This window comes from Protopterus annectens, chromosome 1.part1, assembly GCF_019279795.1.
Source record: "Protopterus annectens isolate FY-2018-M chromosome 1.part1, PAN1.0, whole genome shotgun sequence".
NCBI lineage: Eukaryota > Metazoa > Chordata > Ceratodontiformes > Protopteridae > Protopterus > Protopterus annectens.
Genome location: NC_056726.1, coordinates 549,183,401 through 549,203,404, shown reverse-complemented (window position 1 = coordinate 549,203,404; position 20,004 = coordinate 549,183,401). Strand labels below are relative to the sequence as shown.

Genomic DNA, 20,004 nt, shown 5'->3' with positions numbered 1-20,004 from the left:
AACATCCTGTGCCCTTGCCGTGTAAGGTCCTGGTTATGGGATCTGCAACAGTTGGTAGTGTATTGCAGGGCAGATGTGTTTGGCTGTGGGGGGGTGGTATACTTATTTGTGCATGACGTATGTTGTTTGTGCCTGTCAACCCCATTAATGGTGCATGTGGACATATATGTTTCTGCTATGCCCCCACATTAACTACAGAAGTATGTCCGTATATACCTATATAGATTTAAATATCTGCTTACATATATGTGTGTGTGTGTGTGTGTGTGTATATATATATATATATATATATATATATATATATATATATATATATATATATATATATATATATATATATATATATATATATACATACATACAGATATCAATATGTTGTATCTGTTTAGACATTAATATATTTTCACACACACATATACATCTACATGTTGGAATACATTCTCTGTACTGTTGAATGACTGGGCTGGATGATATCTTTGTGAATACAGCAGGGTTATGTATATCGGAGATGGCTTGGAGGTAAATCACTTTGGCTATGGTTTGCATGGTCCTGGGTTCGAGCCTAGCAGAGGTTGTTTATTTTGTTGTTAGGCAGAACAAGGGCTGATGGATACAGAGTGATTAAGGCACTTTAAAGCAGTTGTACACAGGTTTGTGTGGAGGTAAGCACTGTTAAAGTCTGGTTACAGTTTCTTATACTCAGTTAGCTGCTGAATTGCTTAACCTGTGTAGGCATTGCTTAAATCCACGCAAACCTGCTTACAACTGCTTTAAAGTGCATTAATCACTGTGTATCCAATGGGCCGTGTTCTGCCCAGCAACAAAATAAACAGCTCTTGCAAGGTTCAAACCAAGGACCCTGCACACCATAGACAAAGTGATTTACCACTAAGCCATGACAAATACAAAAAGATTTGATGTTTGCAGAAACGTATCATCTAGTCCACTCATGCAACAGTACAGAGAATGCATACCAACATCTAGATGTATGTGCATGTACCTATATTAATATCTAAACAGATACAACATATCTAGAGATGTGTATATATATATATAATATATATATATATATATATATATATATATATATATATATATATATACACATACATACACATATTGATTTCTAAAACTATATACATATCTATATATATATATATATATATATATATATATATATATATATATATATATATATATGCACATATATACATGCATATGCCTAAATCGACACATATATGTGTCTATACCTATATGTCTACATATACACAGCACACGTTACATATGTGTACACAGACATATATCTATGTAGGTGTATGCAGAAATAGTTATACTCATATTAGCAGATATATAAATCTATATAGGTATATATGGCCATACATCTGTAGATAGCAATGGCAGATTAACAAATACGCATATGTTCACATGCACCATTAATGGAGTTGAAAGGCCCCCACACGCTATGCATCTTGTACGAATAGGCATCCCCCTCACAGCCAAACACGTGGCTGGCCTTGATGTCACATGTATGGGTATGGCTTTGCACCCCAGCCTCTCGGCTAATTTACATCTGTTATCCCTGTATGGTTGACATTGTGATATATAGTAGGGCCATCATAAAAGAAATAAGCAAAACTCCCTCCACATTGCCCACACTCACAACCACCTCTACACAGGATGCGAGTTACAAACACACACACCTGTCATGTCTGTGAGTTGAACCCCTACTTAACTAGTTTATTACACTACAGCACTATGCAGCTATAGCATGTGTCATGGACATTACTGAAGTACTTCTTCCCCAAAGGTGTCTTTCACATTTAATGACATCAGCAGGATTACCAAAGAAGGCCATTTCAACTGCACTGCTCCCTACACAGACAGTGAGACACACAAAACATCCACAACTGACATGTGTGGGTATAGAACCCTTGACCAAAGTCGATATCACACTACAGCATGGAGCTGTTTTAGGACACACCACAGGGATTGCTAGAAAAATCCTTCCCCAAAGGTGTATTTCTCAATGAATGACATCAGCAGGACTAACAAAGAAGGGTATTTCAACTGTACTGCAGGTGACTAGACTAAAATGCATTGCTCTCTACACAGACAGTGAGACACACACAAAACATCCACAACCGACACGTGTGGGTATTGAATCCCTGACCAAGGTCTATATCACACTACAGCATGGAGCAGTTATAGGTTGCAGCACAGGGATTACTACAGACCTTATTCCACAATGTTGTATTTCACAATGTATAACATCAGCAGGATTGCCAAAGTAGGGCATTCAAAATGTACTGCGAGTGAGTACCCTATAATACATTCCTCCATACACATACATTGGAACACACACAAAACAGCCAGAACTGCCATGGGTAGAGATGGAACCCTACCACAGTTCTAGATCACACTACAGCTGTACGCAGTTACAAGCTGCGCTACAGAGATTACTGAGCTACAACCTTCCCAGAGGTGTCCTTCTAAGTGGGTGACATCAGCAGCCTTGGCAAAATTGAGTATATGAATTCTAAGGAGTGTGAGTACCCTAAAAAGCATTGTTCTCTACTCAGTCAAAGACAGACGGAGACACACGGACACACAGATTCACACACAAACACACAGTTGCCAGGTCTGGGGTTAGAACACCTACCCAACTACTTTATCACACTACAACAGTACAGAGTTACAGGATGCGCTATGGAGATTACAGGGTTATGAATTTCCCAGAGGTATATTTCTAGGTGAGTGACATCAGCAGCCTTACCAAAGTTGAGTCTATGAGTTGTACGGAGTGTGAGTAGCCTAAAAAGCATTGCTCTCTACTCAGTCAGTCAGACAGACACACAGATTCACACACAAACACAAACACACACACAGTTGCCAGGTCTGGGGTTAGAACACCTACCTAACTACTTTATCATACTACAGCAGTGCGCAGTTACAGGACGCGCTACAGAGATTACTGGGTTATGACTTTCCCAGAGGTGTATTTCTAGGTGAGTGACATCAGCAGCCTTGCCAAAGTTGGGTATATGAATTGTATGGAGTGTGAGTAGCCTAAAAAACATTTCTCTCTAAACAGTCAGAGACAGACAGACAGACACACACACACAATTGCCAAGTCTGGGGTTAGAACTACTACCTAATTAGTTTATCACTACAGCAGTACGCAGTTATGGGATGCACCATGGAGATTACTGAGCTACAGGTCTCCCAAAGGTGTATTATACATTGGATGACCTCAGCAGGCTTGCCATAATACTGCTATGGGGAGGGCAGTGTGTGCATGGGCTGTAACACATTCATGTAGGGGTTGGCATGCCACATGCGGGCACACATGGGGTCATATGTCACAGATACATGTATACAGCTACTTGATGACTACTTTCTTGTAGAGTCATGTTGCACAGCTGGCACGTGCAACACATAGTCTGTGATGCTGACAGATACTGGTGGCTAGTATCTGCAGTGAGTGACATCTGCACGTCGTGTTTGGGGTCCTTTGGCTGTATGTTGGGTGGGACAGGCCCGGCTGGCTCCTTGTTACAGTCACCCTCTTCCACACATCTATGTCTGTCTACCTTTGGCCTATTATAGTGTGTTGTCCTTACATATGTGTCAGTATTCCTATCCACTGTGTGTAAGAGGCACAAGGGTGCATACTAAAATGTGTCTGCACTAAGAACTGTGACTGCCAGATATGTCTAGTCCACTGTTGTTTGCAGACATGGCCTTCATGTGTTTAAGTGTGTGAGGATGCCCAGTATGACCCTTCAGTATGTTGTTGACTGACATTGCCTTCATTCTTCTAAGTGTGTGAGCATGCCCAGTATGGCCATCTGTTTTGCATGTGTGGATCAAGTGCAAGTAATTTGTACTGCAGTGCTGACCTTTGTGTTGTACACCGACAGGCAGCATGCTGTGTCTGCAGGTTATCCATCGGTCATTTGGCATAGCGGGGGGGGGGACACCTGACTGTTTCTACATTTCTACACAGGAGTGGGGGGGGGCACAACTGACTGTTACTATAAGTGTACATAGGATGGGAGGGCACACCTGACACTTGTACACATTTGCTAGGACTGTACTGGTATGCCAGGTACTCCATTTCAGTCTGTAGTCTTACCTATCATGCTGGCTAGAGGTATACCAGTGTACTACAGATCTTAGCTTTAATTACCTACATATTAGTTTCTGACTTTCTAGCTTTCACAACTTATATCCAACTGCCTGACCTGCTGTAGTCTGTGTAGGCCTGGGGGAGGCGTTACCCATAGGGCTCATTCAGAGGCCATAGTACAGCATTTGTTTGTCTACACCTGTCCTGCTCACTGAAACTGTTGTTGGGTATGTGCACCTTCCTGACCGGCATGTATGGGTCTTGTGGACACACGTCACTCAATCCATTTCCTGCAGTGGGTTTTGTTACCCTGTGCAGCACTGGCTACTATGGTGACTCCAGTATGTGTTACAGATGCCATGGTGCCACTATGGGTGTCTACTGCCTGCTGCCATAACATTCGCCCATCCAATTCCCTTGCATGCTCACATCCATTCCATAGCTACAGATAACAACACATTCTACTACATTTGGCAATTGGTAGTTTGACTGACTTACCTTAAGGGTGTGCCAGACTTGAGGATGGTGCTGGAAGGCTGCCTATGTCGGGTGCGCACAGTACACTCCCTATACATGGTTGAGCACAGGTAGTGTCATGTTTGGCTTCCCTTTTACTGTCTGTGCAAGTCAGAGAGAGGTGTCATTCCCTGGGTCATTACTGTGTCAGTGCATATGCTATGCGTTGCCTCTTTGCCAAGGCCAGGTCATACTGGGCACGCCTCCTTCTGCCTACTGGGGCAGGCTCAGGTTGTTCCTCCTCCGAGTCACTCTGTACCTGTACAGGCCTTGGCATTGGTGGGGGGCTGTGTCCTTACCCCATGCTGTTCCTACTGCAGTTGTTTCCACAGGATCATATTGTGTAGCATAGCACATACTATAACAATTTGGGTACATGTAGCTGGTGAGTACTGCAAGGCTCCACTGGATATGCCCAGACACCGAACTGTGACCTGAGCTTCCCAAACACACACTCTATATGTCTGGCCTATGCGTGTGCCTCGTTATGGCATTGTTGTTCAGGTGTGTGTGCATTTCTGATGGGTGTCATCAGCCACGGCTCCAGTGGGTACTCAGCATCCCCCACTACGTGACCATAGGGGATGTCCAGATTGGCAAATCTGTGGTACAGCTGCATCAGATGCCATATGTGTGAATCGTCATAGCTTCCAGGGCAGTCAGCACACACATTCATTATAATGCCCTGGGCATCACATACGACCTGGCAGTTGATGGAGGGGATACCCCTGTGGTTGATGTAGGCCCTACCCTGCTCACCGAGTGGTGCTTTGATGCATATGTGCGTGCAGTCTATAGCACCCACTACCCCAGGGTATTCTGCTATTTGGTGGAAGAGACGCACACTGCTGGTCAACACCTCACGTGTGTTGAGGAAATATATGTGCTCACTGGCATGTGCTGCCATGGCATCCAGGAACTGGTGGAATACTCTACATGTTGATGCCTGTGAGATCCCAGTGATATCCCCAGTTGTGCTTTGGGAGGTACCTGTGGCTAGTATACCTAGGCCTACACTTACCTTGGTATCCAGTGGGATGGGTTCCCCTCGGCCAGTTTGGTGTGTCAGGTGTGGCAGGCACAGCTCAACAATTTGCTGTAGGAGGTCTCTGTCCACCCTATAGTGTTCCACTATCTCAAGCTCATGTAGCCCCTGGTAGGTTACCCTGGGTCTGTACACTCTTCTTCATCTCCTCACTGTGGATTGCTCGGCAGCATTCACATCATCACCACCTTCAGCCTCTTGCACATGTTGTTCTATGTTGCCTGCTGCAGCCCTTCTCATTTTGTAGGTTTGGTTGTTAAAATTTCCCCACTTGTATACACCGGTGGTGTAGAGTGTGGAAAAACCAGAGGGGAGGTATTTGCTTAGTTTATAGTAGTGTTCTGGGCTGGGATGGTCTGCTGTCTGTGTAATTGGCTGATTCTGATACATTTCACCTGCCAGCTAAGCTAGTTCTCCTTGATTACCTTCCTACTGCTGTTTTCCCTTCCCATTGCCTCCTTGTTTAAGCCTATGTGTGCGCCACACAAACGGAGTGCTCAAATGTGCACAGAGCTGCTATTTCCTGGTTTAACTTCCTTTTTCTTCCTGTAAAACCCGGTGCGTGGTGCGCACACCCGCTTACACTTTGTAGAGTGTTAGGTAGGTTTGGACACACCTCTAGCTTAGCTGAGCTAAGCTAGGAGCAATCCCATGCCACAGGGCTTCAATCCAATTACAGTATGCCTGACACCCCCCCCCCATGATGTCACCTATATCCTAGTCTTGCACCCAGCTATTTATACTCTTACACTCTTGGGACCAGCCTCACACCTTGGGGAAATCTGGGATTCACTATCCTTTCCCTCATTTGCATAGGATTGCCTGCTAATGCATAATTACATATCTCACACTGAGCCTCCCCCCTTAGCAACCACTACTCACTGGCCAGGTTGTCTTCTGCCTGCCATTGACTTGAAGCATGGCAGAATACCGATTTTAGTTAGAATGCTCATTTTAAGTTTATTTTCCCCCCGATCCCGTTGGCGCACCGCTGCCCTATGCTTAAACGGCGAACAAAAAATAAAAGTTGATTTTTTTTATTTTTTAAACAGTTTGAAATGCCAATGGCCTTATACTTGGCCATTGGCATGCTACCACAATGATATGCAGCCTTTATTTGGAGCTGTCATATCTCCATTTTGTAGTTTGCAGAAATGTACTCGGTTACTAACCGAGTACATTTCCGCAAACTGCACTCATCTTGCACTGACAGCTTCCTGGATCGCAAATTACTCTCATTTGCATGGTTCTCACCTGTAAATGAGGGTAATTTGCATACAGAAACTCGGTCCATGCAGGATTAGCCTAAGAGCTCATGTGCACGTCCCAGGCGTTCGTTCCTGGATCATACGTCTGTCATATTGCTGTAATTAGCTCTTAAACTAATTCTGCATGCTCTACAGGGCTTTGTAAATCCGGGGGAATGTCTAATTTATTTAATGTGCTTGTGCATATAAGCAGTGTGTGACAATCACAGAACACTATTTAATAATGATTTGTTATTTGCTTCAGTTTTAGATTTAGAACAGTGATCTAACTTTTCACTAGTAGTAGTAAAGACAGAACCTATGTTTGTAATAAAAACAAATGTACTTTATTTAAATTTGTGATACAGTTAATGTCTGGTGTTAGCCCCAGTGCACAATCTCTCCTGAAGAATATTTTATATACATGTATGTGCATATATGTTTGTATGTGTGTGTGTGTGTATATATATATATATATATATATATATATATATATATATATATATATATATATATATATATATATATATATATATATGTATGGGTCTAGGACACATGCTCGACTAGCATATGTCCAAATCACAAAACATCGAACACACATACATGAAAGCGCTTAACATCAAAAAGTGCTTCTGTGTATGTGCAGTTCAAAACAAAAATCTACATTTCTGCAGCCCCACACCCCCCCTACTTTATTATTCTCACTCCAAGATCGCACTACAGTGGGGAAAAGGGAATCTTCCCTTACCCGCACTGTAGTCCGATCTATGAAACAGGCACACATACAGGGAAGCGCTTGTCAATGTTAAGCGCTTTCGTGTATGTGTGTTCGATGTTTTGTGATTTGGACATATGCTAGTCGAGCATGTGTCCGGAATCCCCATATATATATATATATATATATATATATATATATATGTATGTGTGTGTGTGTGTGTGTGTGTGTGTGTGTGTGTGTGCTCGCGTGTGTGTGTTGTGGTGACATTTTGAAGGCTATTACATGATAGCAAGGAGGAGTAAAGCAGAGTTTGCCACAGTGGTGGCATAGAAGCTGTAGCTTTTTCTCAAAAATAAATAAATAAACAAATAAAAGCTGGTTCAATATTAAGGTAAATATAGTTCTGGGAAGTAAACTGTTTTGAAGCAACATATTGGCAGTATGCCTCTAGATCTCAGTGTATATAACCATCTCTTCTCATTGGGGTAAATAAAATACCATATTAAATCTGGAGAACCAACAGTCATCTTTATTTTTGTATAACACTACCTATAAAAATACATCTGGTGAGACTATTCACCAATGTCTTCAAAAACATCTTTTCCTTACATTTCATTATCAGGACATTAAAGGTCTAGAAAACTTCGCAAGAAATGTGGAAGTCTAGTTAATAAAACAAAGAAAATGCATACATAAAAAAAGTACAGCCACACAAAAATTAAAAGCAAAATAACTCATGCTGGCTTGCTCAACTATGTAACCAAAACAACAAACATTTTTCTTTCTTCTTAATTAAATACACATTATTAGATTTAGTATTATATAAAGTTTATCACACTGATAATAGCAGTGTTGGACACTATGGACTGCTGAGACCTTACTACTATGTTAAGAAATTGCCGAAGCTGTATGTCATTAGACAAAGTGTTTCCAGTCTTGTTTTTGTTCGCTTTATCAGTCTCACCATGTCAAGGGACACCCTAGACTCATGCTTACAGCTTTACAAAATGCTGTACTTTAGTCAGTCCCAAAACAGATGGCTAAATGAGATACAAGCTATTCAGAATAGTTCCATGATCCCCACAAAAACATATACTAGCTTTACAAAGCTTGTTAACTAAGACTGCATTCCACATGCCAGTTGGGATTCTTTATGCTAATAAAAACGAATTTTAGTCTCTGCCCATATTATATACCTACTGTCAAGGCTTTTGGAAGATACTAACAAAAACATTATGAGATTTCACCAATACCAATAAAATCAAAGCTGGAAAACTTAACCTGCACAGGTGTTCTTTGCTACAGTCTACAATTAATCCCTTGTTTGCTGAATTCTCAGCCTTTCAACTAATCAGTTCCACACAAGATAAAATATTTAGACAGGTAATGAATGATACCACTCTAGAAAAGACTGTCATTATCAAGCCAGATCACACTGTCAGATTTGATAATCTGAACCTCGTTTACTGACAAGTCCGCTACCATCTTATCGTTCTGTTACGGAATATTATGCCAAGGGCATTCTGGGCACTGACAGCCCCAAGAATAAGCAGTTGAATAATAAAATTAAGTTTTGTAGTCTGCCATTTGTGTTCTAAAGCCTGACAGCAGCTGACAGCTTCGGAGAAACACAGCTGTATTTGTGAAACTTTTTTTTTCACAAGGCTTGACACTTCTGCGAATTGGTGACAGCACTTTTGATGTACTTCACTTACACCTGCTTGCTAGAACTATTGTAAGGCACCATTTTACTTTAGCAACCTACCATTCTACACTCTAATATTATGGTTGTGAGTTGGCATATGGTTAATGTGTTTACCTTGCAAACACAACATACAGGGTTTGATTCTCACCTTTGGTCACTGTCTGGTTATTGATTAGGCATGTAATAGTTTACAGACCGATTGCCTAATAGTTACCTATGAATCAGATACTTTATCTATGAATGCTGTATTCCCTCTTCTATTAATGCATTTGATGTGACCTCTCACCTTTGCATGCATCTCACAGCAGTACAAGATGAACATCTTCCAGTGGTGATGTATAAGAGATGCATGTTTTCCTTACCTGGACAAAATGTGGTCGATATATGCATACAGATAATGCTTAGTAAGAGTAATTCAGAATGCCAATTTACTGTTTGCTTACTGTTGTTCGACTTATAGGGTAAACAGCAATACAATAGAAAACAGCAGAGCAGATGTTTCTCAGAGGTGTGAAAGAATTAAACATTTGTATAAACTGTCATCCATTAATACACACATAAATGTATATGAAAAAAATCACACTGTGACATAAGACTAACAAGCAATAATACAAAAAAATACCCTTGTCTGGTCCTGATGATTACACATACTCATCTTTACAGAGTTATGGAAAATATGCGAAAAGATAGCCCAAGTTATACAGCATGTGCTTGTAAAGAACATTTTTCTGTATATAATGCAGAGTAGGATGCAGCAGTCACATGTTATTGCTTAGGCAATGGCTTTACAATGGATGTTGGCCTACAAGATGCTTCACATAAAACAAAATCAGGATGGCTGGGCATATGCATGACATTATACAGCACAGCAGGTATGATAAGAGATGAATTTGACAATGGATGGACTTTATGTTGAGCACAGCAGATGGAAGCTGCCAGAGGCAAGCTTAGTGGCAGAGAAGGCACCGCACCTCCACAGACACAGAGGCATACTTACAATAATCTGGCAGGAGCAGCGTGTAGGGGCAGGTGAAGGGAACACAAAAAGGGGCTCATTAAAATTTGAACAAGTATCATCTGCGTTTCTTAATACAACAGACAAGTTATCTGAACAAAGTGTCATCTGGCATTTCTATTACTGCAGGCAAGTTCTGTTACACAACAGTTCAGGTATAAGACAATCACTTTCACCTCACTTTTTGGTCAGCTCATGTCCAAAGGTCTTAACAGTAATCATCATGTTAAACACTGGCTCTCTGGTGCTGTCATCTGTACTGCAAGAGAATTTCATTTTCTGATTCTATCACTGTCTCTAGAGGCATATGCTGACAAGTCAGTATCATTTTAACAAGACTTACAGACTCATGACATGCATCTGTTCAAAAATATAAAATGTTGAAAGTCAAAGAAGCAACATGACTAGAATTGTTTCTTCATGTCAGACTATGAAATTCATCATTTTAGATTCTGCTCTGTGAATGTTTTCCTGCTGTGTGTGTGTGTGTGTGTGTGTGTGTGTGTGTCTATAGTAAATCAGTGAATGCTTAAAAAAGTGAACGCTGATTTATCGACCCCCATGTAAGCGAAAGCTTACAATCCCAAACACTTAGAACAGCGATTTTTTCCAAGAGAAAAAAATCGCTGTTCCACAAAAAAATAAATAAAAACTTTTAAAACATTACATAGAGTGGTAGGTTTTCACCCACACACCCCCTGATGTGGGGGGCTGTGCCCCCACCCCCCCTACTTAAATATACCAACTCTGAGATCACACTACAGTGACGAAAACAGAAAAGTAACGGAGGCGGCCAAGAGATTTCTTTCCCAGGGAAAAAAATTGCTTATATGGCGTTTTGCTATTTTGCTGTTTCGTGCTTTCAAGTTCGATCAAGATGCATTTGAAGGAATGCGTCTTCGATCATATAACAGGAACCCGATTGTGTGTGTGTGTGTAAAGCATATATAGTTTTAAATATATGTTAACCAGGAAGGTATAATGGTCCAAGAACCATTTTCAGTCACCACCCAATTCACAACACAAAACCAGTCATTTAGGAGCACATTGGATGCATATACCAACTATGAACAATAGTATGCACATACAGAAAAGAATGTACCCATTTCTGAATTTCTCTTCTCGTCCAGGCTAATTTATGGATTAGTTTGGTCAAGATCTCTTAACTCTCTTTGCATCAGCATTAACTCAAAGTACTTCATGTTAAAATTGAGTTCTCTAACAACTATCTCAGTCGCAATTTGAAGCCAAACCACCATGCACACCAGAGTACTTTATTCTAAAGAGAAAATTAACTCTTTAAAATCAGTCTGTTTTAATGTAACTCAAGTAGTGTTAAAATGGAATCCTTGAAAGTAAACAAAATTCACCCAAAACAAAGGCTACAGAGTAATTCAGAAATTACAGTTTTTAGCAGTTTCAATATTTTATACAGCAAGTGCAAATGTCAGGAGAACCAATGAGATGCATTTTTAACAACATAGTTTAAACTGGAGAATTAATTGAAGCCACTACCTTCTCAGATATTTCAAGTTCCATTTCTGTCCTCCTTCAAAGGGCAGACACATCTTATTGAAAAATGCCAGCAGTTTTATATGCAAGGAAGCTGATATACCTCTACAGAGCAAAGTATAAATGGAATAATATATGATGTTCTTCCTTTAAAGGGTCAATTATAACTTTAGATATTAATACACCGAAAAAGCTTCACATGTAGATCTGGGCAAATTTCCTCTTCCATGTCTTTTTCCCCACTGCAGTGTGGTCTCAGAGTTGTATATGTAAGTTGGGGGTAGGTGGGTTTGAAATAGTCCGGTGTGTGTTACAGGAAGGTGTTGGCCATCTAGCTACTTTCCCTGTGTAACATATTCACTGAAGTGAATGTTCGATGAAGTGAAAGTTTGCTACTTTGTGTTCAATCAAAGGAGATTCACAGAAGTGAACCTTCGATGATTACACTTAGACCTCGTATTCAGAATACTGAGTATTACACGTGAAATGTGCTGTAATGCAGTGACTGCAGACTGCACAGCAATGACTTCCTCAGAGCATAAAACATTTTGGCAGTCCTGTCTAGATGTTCATACTATACTACTTTAAACTCTGTCAAAGGTTTCACTCAGCAACTTACAATAAAAAGTGCTTTGGAATGCATTGAAATGCATTACTGATATCAGGGTCACCCAATGGCCCATTGTTTTTACAGGATCCTGACAGATGTACTTGCACTGACTAATTGGTAATGATATTTACTATGACATACAAGACAAGTATCTGATGTTTAGTAAAATATATATACATAGGGGCACTGATTATTGGGCTATGATATTTTCTAGGATATGCTAGTAAGTTATCCAAGGATGTGAAGATTAATAAAATATACATAAACAGTGGCAACTTTTTACGAACCTTCAAGTATAAATACCCACTAATGAGTTACCTTAATAGAAAAGTTAGAACAGATAATTCATAATAAATAGTACTAGAACAGCAGATGTCTTAACAATTGGCACAATGTACCTTACATTTTCTGTCAAGTTCTACAGGGGAACATTCACCTTTCTCTGCTTACCGTTTGATCTGTTAACGGCGGTAAGACTATCGCCTTCTCCATTGTGTTCATCACAATCCTCCAGAGTTCCTTGAGAACTCTCTTCAGCACTGTCTTTTCACAGACTTTGGCAAACAGCGTTAAACTGTCAAAAAATTAAAATTATGCAATAATCAGTAAAGCAGGAAACTCAGACATAAAATGTCAATCACTGAAAATGACACAGTCACATAAAACCCACAGGAAGATAGTACTTGTCCAGAACATTTGGATAAGCAATTACTTTAAAACCAAAGTTTCAGTAATGAAATCTTGCTGCAGTTCATTACAACTAGGAATATGTTAGTTACAGGATGAGACCCAGCTAAAACAAGACATAATTTAATTATCACACTCCCCTGATATAGTTCAGCATCTTACTGCTGACAAAAAATGGTATATTTAAAGATGGATGACTTACAGCTGCATGGACATGTTATATATGTGACAGGGTTATGCCACAGCACACCTCAAACAATAAGTATTCAAACTTTGAAGCAGCCATTAAACTGTAAGAAATATGCAGTGTAGAGCAGTCACCTTCCACACAAAGACTAATGCTTTCAACCTCTGCAGTGATAAAGAGTAAGCTGGCCAAATAATGTGCATATTTTAACAACCAATATGGAATAGCCAACCCAAAATTTTAAGGTGTCTCACCAAATTTAAATGTATACTGTAGTATGGTTCTATGGCACAGAGGGATGGAGCACTTAGTTATAAAAGAGTCACTTATCACATAGTGTGCTGGAACAGCTAGCTGGTGAGGTAGAAGACTGAAGAGTCATTGCCGGTTTCTCTTTCTCCTAGGGGAACAGCTGGGGGCCATGCCAATGGGTATGTGTCTCACTAACTGAGAAATAGTGGAAGCTGTATACACGATGAGGGAGGGATGCTGCCTAAGGGGTATATCACTCATCCCAAGATGAAGCCCTTGCATGCCCACAATCATGCAACATACAGATGGTGTAGAGTTAAGGTTCACGGCAAATATCCTTTGATGGCTTCCTAAATAACAGCTGCAGCAATCTGCGCTCATCACTCCTTATTGTAATTCCGAGACTCATAAATGTGAGCCCAGCAATAACAAAAGGAAAGCTATGAAAAACAGGAAAACAATGAATGTCAAGCATTTCATTTCTCCTTTAATGTTGTTTTCTGCAAGGGGTAAGCTCCTCTGCACCTTCCCTCAAACTTATACATTCCAACTCCAACACTGCCACACCTTGGAGAAAAAGGAACACTGTGAAAATCATCAGTCTCAAGCTTATTATATGTAAATCTATGTCTTTATTCACTCATTCTTGGTATTCTGGAAATCACACTAATGGTAATATCAAATGCAACTGCAAATGGGCACTGTCACGCTGATCAAACAGGTAATCAGCAAACAGGGAGGCCCAAACAGAAGTTAACAGATATACACACACACATATATGCACATAGCTATCTATAGAAAAAAATCAAACAAACTAACCATTCAGTAAAAAACTGCAAGAAAAACACAGCCAGGCTAGAGTTTTCACTGTGCTGTACCTTAAGCCTCCAATAATAGAAGCCTGGTACTGTCTCTACAATCCTGGGAGCAGTTTGGTCTGTTAACTGAAAAGTTTGCTTTTATTTTTATTACTAATTTGTGTGCTCTCCTCTGTCTTTTAAGATCTGAGAAACACATACTTTACTTCTTTGTGGTTGGTTGCTTCCTGGGATTGACTGGCTTGACAGTCAATATTTCAGGGCTGTAAGAACTTTCTCTCTCTACGAGCAGTTGCAAGAAAAGCAGCAATTCAAAACTGCTTGAGTACTTGCAGTTACAGGTGGGAGCTAGTGTTTGCCTAGTAAGTCGATGCATTTTATTTTAATTTATATCTATAAAATGTTTCTACATATTTATACTATTTATTCACCCAGATTATTTAGGACTGAAGAATTTATTAGGTCACTGTAGGCATTTTAATTTAATCCAAGAGGTTGTTGTGAGGAAACTGTCATACTAGTTCATGTAGAGTGTTTGAACTTGTTATTGGATACCACTTTGAACTTTAAGAGGCTATGTAATCAATTCTTTAGATTCTTGCGTTTTTGAAGACTTACTGATAAACATATACAGAATGAATGTAAACACTGAGATGCATACTTGAGGAATACTCTAGAAGGTCTCTGCCTTACTTGTACAAAGTTGTACGAGCTTTGAAATGTAAGACTACTAGTGACACAATTGTTTTTCTTGCCTTGTTGGCAAAGTTTATCTCACTCTGAATACATAATAGACTGGCTAGTTGAAGATTACTAGTTCTTGCCTTGCACCCCCCCCCCCCAAAAAAAAAAACAGGCAATTCTAAAGAACAACTGCCTACCACTACTTCCCATTTTATACTAGAAAAAGAAAGAAGAAAGATCTCGGGTACAAACTAAGAAAAGTAAAAAATTTCCCTCTTTATTAAATAAAAACAAAGACACGGTCCATAGTGATTTACCCCCAGAACAGTTCACCTCAAAAGAGTGTGACAGCACTATTAGTAATTGGATAAATAGAAACTAGTAATAACAGATAAGCTACAAGTTATGATAAACTGACTTCTTTACCTGGTATTACTGTTTAAGCTAACCTGACTTGAAATGCAATCAGGTTAGCTTAAACAGAAAGGCTATAAATGAAGACAGGCTGGTTTCCTTGCTACGTACCACTCTGCAGCTCAATATCATTTTACTTCTGTTAATAATAATAATAATAATAATAATAACACCACAAAGTTTTAGTCAGTCATAATAGTAGTGTCAATGTATTGTCCACTGTCCTTGATCACCAAATTTTATCCACTAGTAAAGCAGTTAACAATTCAACTCCTAAAAAAAACTAGGATACAAGGGACCCGATCATACTTAAGCAAGACAAATGTTACATCAGCTTGTAATAAGACTTCATGTGGTGATGACCTTGATGTAAATATTTGTTACTTTCATCTTACAAAAAGGAAGAAAGTGGTTACTCAGGATAATTCATACACTCTTACTAAGTTTACCCCACCTAGTAAATTAAGTAATATAGGCAAGGAAATTTTAATTTTGGTAGACTCAACACTAAAACCAGTGGCTGGTAGACTATGTAGTTTGGATAAAAACACTTACACAATATCATCCCTATTGGACTTGAGACTGACTGATACACCTAACCTCCTACCAAGATTGATGTCAGAAAAAAATTGATATGATATACTTGTTCTTCAGGCAAGAACTAATGATTTCAGTCACACTTCTCTTCCCTAAATGAAAAATGCTGCTCTAGATTTCATAGAGTACATATATAAAGTTTAAATGTGGAGTATTGTCCTTAGCAAAACCATACCATCAATCTTGTACACAGACTGCTTAGTAAAGCACATGACTAACAACTGGCTAAGACAGTTAACACTTGTCTGTGACATCAAGCTTATTACTTACTGGGTAGAATGTACTTATGACTGCAAAATGTTTGTTAGGGATGAGTTACAACCTGTATGGTGACCCTTACATGACAAGTAAAATGATGGAAAATATTTTTTTTAATACAAACACCAAATCAGCTAAAAGTAGCACACTGTTTGACAAAAGTATAAAATATTAACTTAGCAATGCGAAAAGCCTAACAAATCTGATGAACTTACTGGCCTAAAAGCTGAAGACATATTTCAGATTACAGCAATCACTGAATCATGGAACTCAACTTATTATCATTTAAAAGATTTCATCAAATATGAATGCTTAACAGTAAATTTTAATTGTGGAGGAGTGACATTATGGGTCCAAAAAGCTTGCATTCATGTCTTATAAATCACAATACCACTATGTTCATAGTTTTATGTCACATACTTAGCATGGAGCACCGGGATTACTTAATATATTTAGCAAACTGTTTTGAGAATAAGAAAAATATTTTACTATTGGGTAACTTTAATTACCCTGGTACAAAGTGGAACTCCATGCCAACTAACTCATGTTTTGAGAATGAGCATGTTAACATTCTTTTTATGGACTAACACAATCCGTTACTATTAATATGCAAGGGAATAGCATCTTAGATCTGTTACTAATATTCCAAATAAAATACAGGATTTAAGAATGACGTGTCTCCTAAGGTGTTCTGACCATAATATAATTACATTTCAGATGGAAATGAATATAAGCAGATCATTTCATGATAAAACTTATAGTAGATTATTGGATACCACAGCAAATACTGACGAAAAAACTTCTTATACCACACGAAAGGAAGACTCCACAGCAACCATAAAGAATTTAATCCACTGAAAAACCAATGTCACAGTACCAGTAATACACAACCAATGTATAGATATCGTTCCCTCTAGCGCCTCGGCAGATAGCCTTTTCAGAGTAAAAGAGTAGTAGATTATTGTTGTAAATGATTTACTCTGATTATTAATACAGTTTGGTCTTATCTATTAAATTTCTGTCTCAATATAGGTTCAGTGCTTTGGGGAAACTATTGAGTAGCTGTGCCAATGAATCTGTTTCTTTGAAAAATGTTTACAATTTATTTCCTCCATGGCAGAATACGTCCATCATAAGGTTATACAGAAAGTAAAAAAGACACTATGAAACCCTAACAAGGTTTCCTAATAATGTAAATAAAAAAATGTTAACTCAACTTATAAAAAATTCAAGTCAGAAATAAAATCAGCCAAGGTAACTATGAAATAAATGAAATAGTAAATCCACAAATAAAAAAGGATTTTACAACTATTTTAACTCGTTGTATACAATGGCATCTTCTACTGAAGTTATTCTGAATAATGATGTAATATTAAGTGATGTAGATAACTATAAGATGATCCAGGACGCCAATTAATTCATGCAGGACCACACCGTCTTTATTTAAACAACCAGTTTTAGCGCTTTCTTCTCTCTTACAGAGACTTCATCAGAAACAAAGTGCTATAATTAATTGAACATTTAAATACTGTCTTAATAAATGACATCACATACTCAATTCAAAATTTAAAATGGTAAATACTCATTTAAAAAGCCTAATGCTTAACTAAATAATTTATTGGCACAATGGGTCTCTGTTTAAAACCAAGCTATAAAAAACTTGTTCAAAAATTCAATGCTTATAATATAACCAAAGCAAACTTACAAAATAATTTGTGTATATATATTATTTACATATTAACTTAAAAACAATAAATTGATTTTATTTAAATATTTTTTCAACTATATTTATCATATATATATATATATAAAAAAAAAATTGTATGTGTTTGCAATTTTTGTGGGCATGTATATATGGCATTTTTAAACCAGCAATTATTGCACATAATTATATTGCACAAAATCATATTGTTATCAATTTATCAACATTTATCTACATTGGTTTATTCAGTTTTTGTCGTTTGGTAATATTAAGTGATGCTTATACTATACCATCTGAGTTTCAGGTCAATAAAGTCAAACCCCAGGAGTTATGGACATGCATGTTTTGGCTTTTTAGTGACCTCAACAACGCAGCATAAGTGGATTGTTTGGCTATACTTTAGAAACAGAGGGCATTAAAAACTCAACTGATGCCCATAAACGTTAACATGCTTACAAAAGTCTGCTAAGCAGTGTGCCATACTAGCTGAGGAAGACTTGTAGATGCACACATCCTTCCCACACAATGAAACATACAGTGGAGCTGATAAGATCTGCTACAGGGTTTAAGAGCTCCAGGAATTGGAAGGGAGTTTTCTGGGTTCAGCAGACTAACCAACTCTCTTTTATCTGTTTTTCCCCTTCTCTAGGAAATGAATGTCTGGATTAGGCCCTCCAGACTGGAAATGAATAGGCCATAGGGTCTTGCATCTGCTGGAAGGTGCCAGGCTCCCATCCTGAGAGAGGACTAAACTGTTCAGTGGGTGAAGGTAAGGAAGCTGCTGTGCAAGAACTGAGGGACAAGAAAATAAATCTGCTCTTTGAAAAATGATCTAGTAAAGTCTGTGTGAGTGGCTGAAAGTGCTCACCATGGATCTGAATAAATTTAATAAAAATGCAGTTATTCATGGTTTTGTTTAAAATTTTTACTTCAGCTCTTTTCAAGCACCTGTTATATTGTAGCTGTTGACATTGCAGCTGATTTTAAGTTTAGAATATTCATCAATAAGCACATCTCCTTTCTTCCCCCTTTTATTACAGGTACTGAGTGCATGGCCAATTTACTCTGTTATTTCAGATCAAAGTATTTCACTCTTCCTTCCTTCTGTTTCAACTTTTCCTGTTACCTTGCAACTTGATACATGGTTCTGGGCAACTGAGACTCTGGGCACCCATTTTTTCCTAGCCTATATGGATTTCTCAGTATCGTCAAGTCTTTGGTAAAAACATATTCTGTACTAGTCAGCAGCCAAGATAAATGCATGATTGTGACCATACCAGATTAATTAAAAGCTTCATATCCACATCTTACCAAACAGCACTGCTCCTCGTCTGTTCAGAACACATCCAGCTACTTTCTGTACTTTAACATTATATGTTAGCAGCACATACATTTCACCTTCAGTGGCTACATTCCCACATTTAATTGTTTGAAGTACACCACTGTTGTTTTCAAAGGTACATTTCTGAACATTTTTACAGTCAGTAACAGAAATACAGACAGCAATTTAAATCCTGCCACCTCAGTGGTAACCGATATACTTTGTGGTAAGCTTTAGTCACATTATGAAAACTGTATTAAATCAACTAATTACATGAGTTTGCATCACATTTATTATCTTTAAGTCAGTATTACAGTCTGTGATAATCACCATATGCACCAGTTACTTTCTGAAACCTGTATTTATTAACTGTATTCTTTTCATTCCTTATTCCTATGCACACTCAGTTTGTAGTCCTTTTTATGGCATTTCTTCTAACCTTTTTTTAATTTTGTATGTATTATATCCAATGAGTGCCAGGAGGGGCTCACACCCCCTGAGGATTCTCTTTCTCTTCCCTTCATTGACAAATTACTGAGCCTCATAGCTGCACTGCAGGTCTTGTTAATATTGCACAAGTCCAACTA

General features: G+C 38.6%; 1 protein-coding gene across 9 annotated transcripts in view; it reads right to left on the bottom strand.

Annotated features, from left to right (window-relative positions):
• Window positions 1-20,004, bottom strand: part of LOC122806326 (protein unc-13 homolog B-like) — a 2,554,726-nt gene that overhangs the window by 420,046 nt on the left and 2,114,676 nt on the right. For 5 of the 9 annotated variants that reach the window (XM_044076650.1, XM_044076685.1, XM_044076667.1 and 2 more), the window contains 2 exons: window positions 12,948-13,071; window positions 10,358-10,363 (listed from right to left, as the gene is read on the bottom strand). In XM_044076650.1, the coding sequence (XP_043932585.1) occupies window positions 10,358-10,363; window positions 12,948-13,071 (130 nt within the window). The remainder of the gene's footprint in view (window positions 1-10,357; window positions 10,364-12,947; window positions 13,072-20,004) is intronic. The other 4 variants (XM_044076675.1, XM_044076694.1, XM_044076711.1 and 1 more) reach the window with 1 other exon arrangement.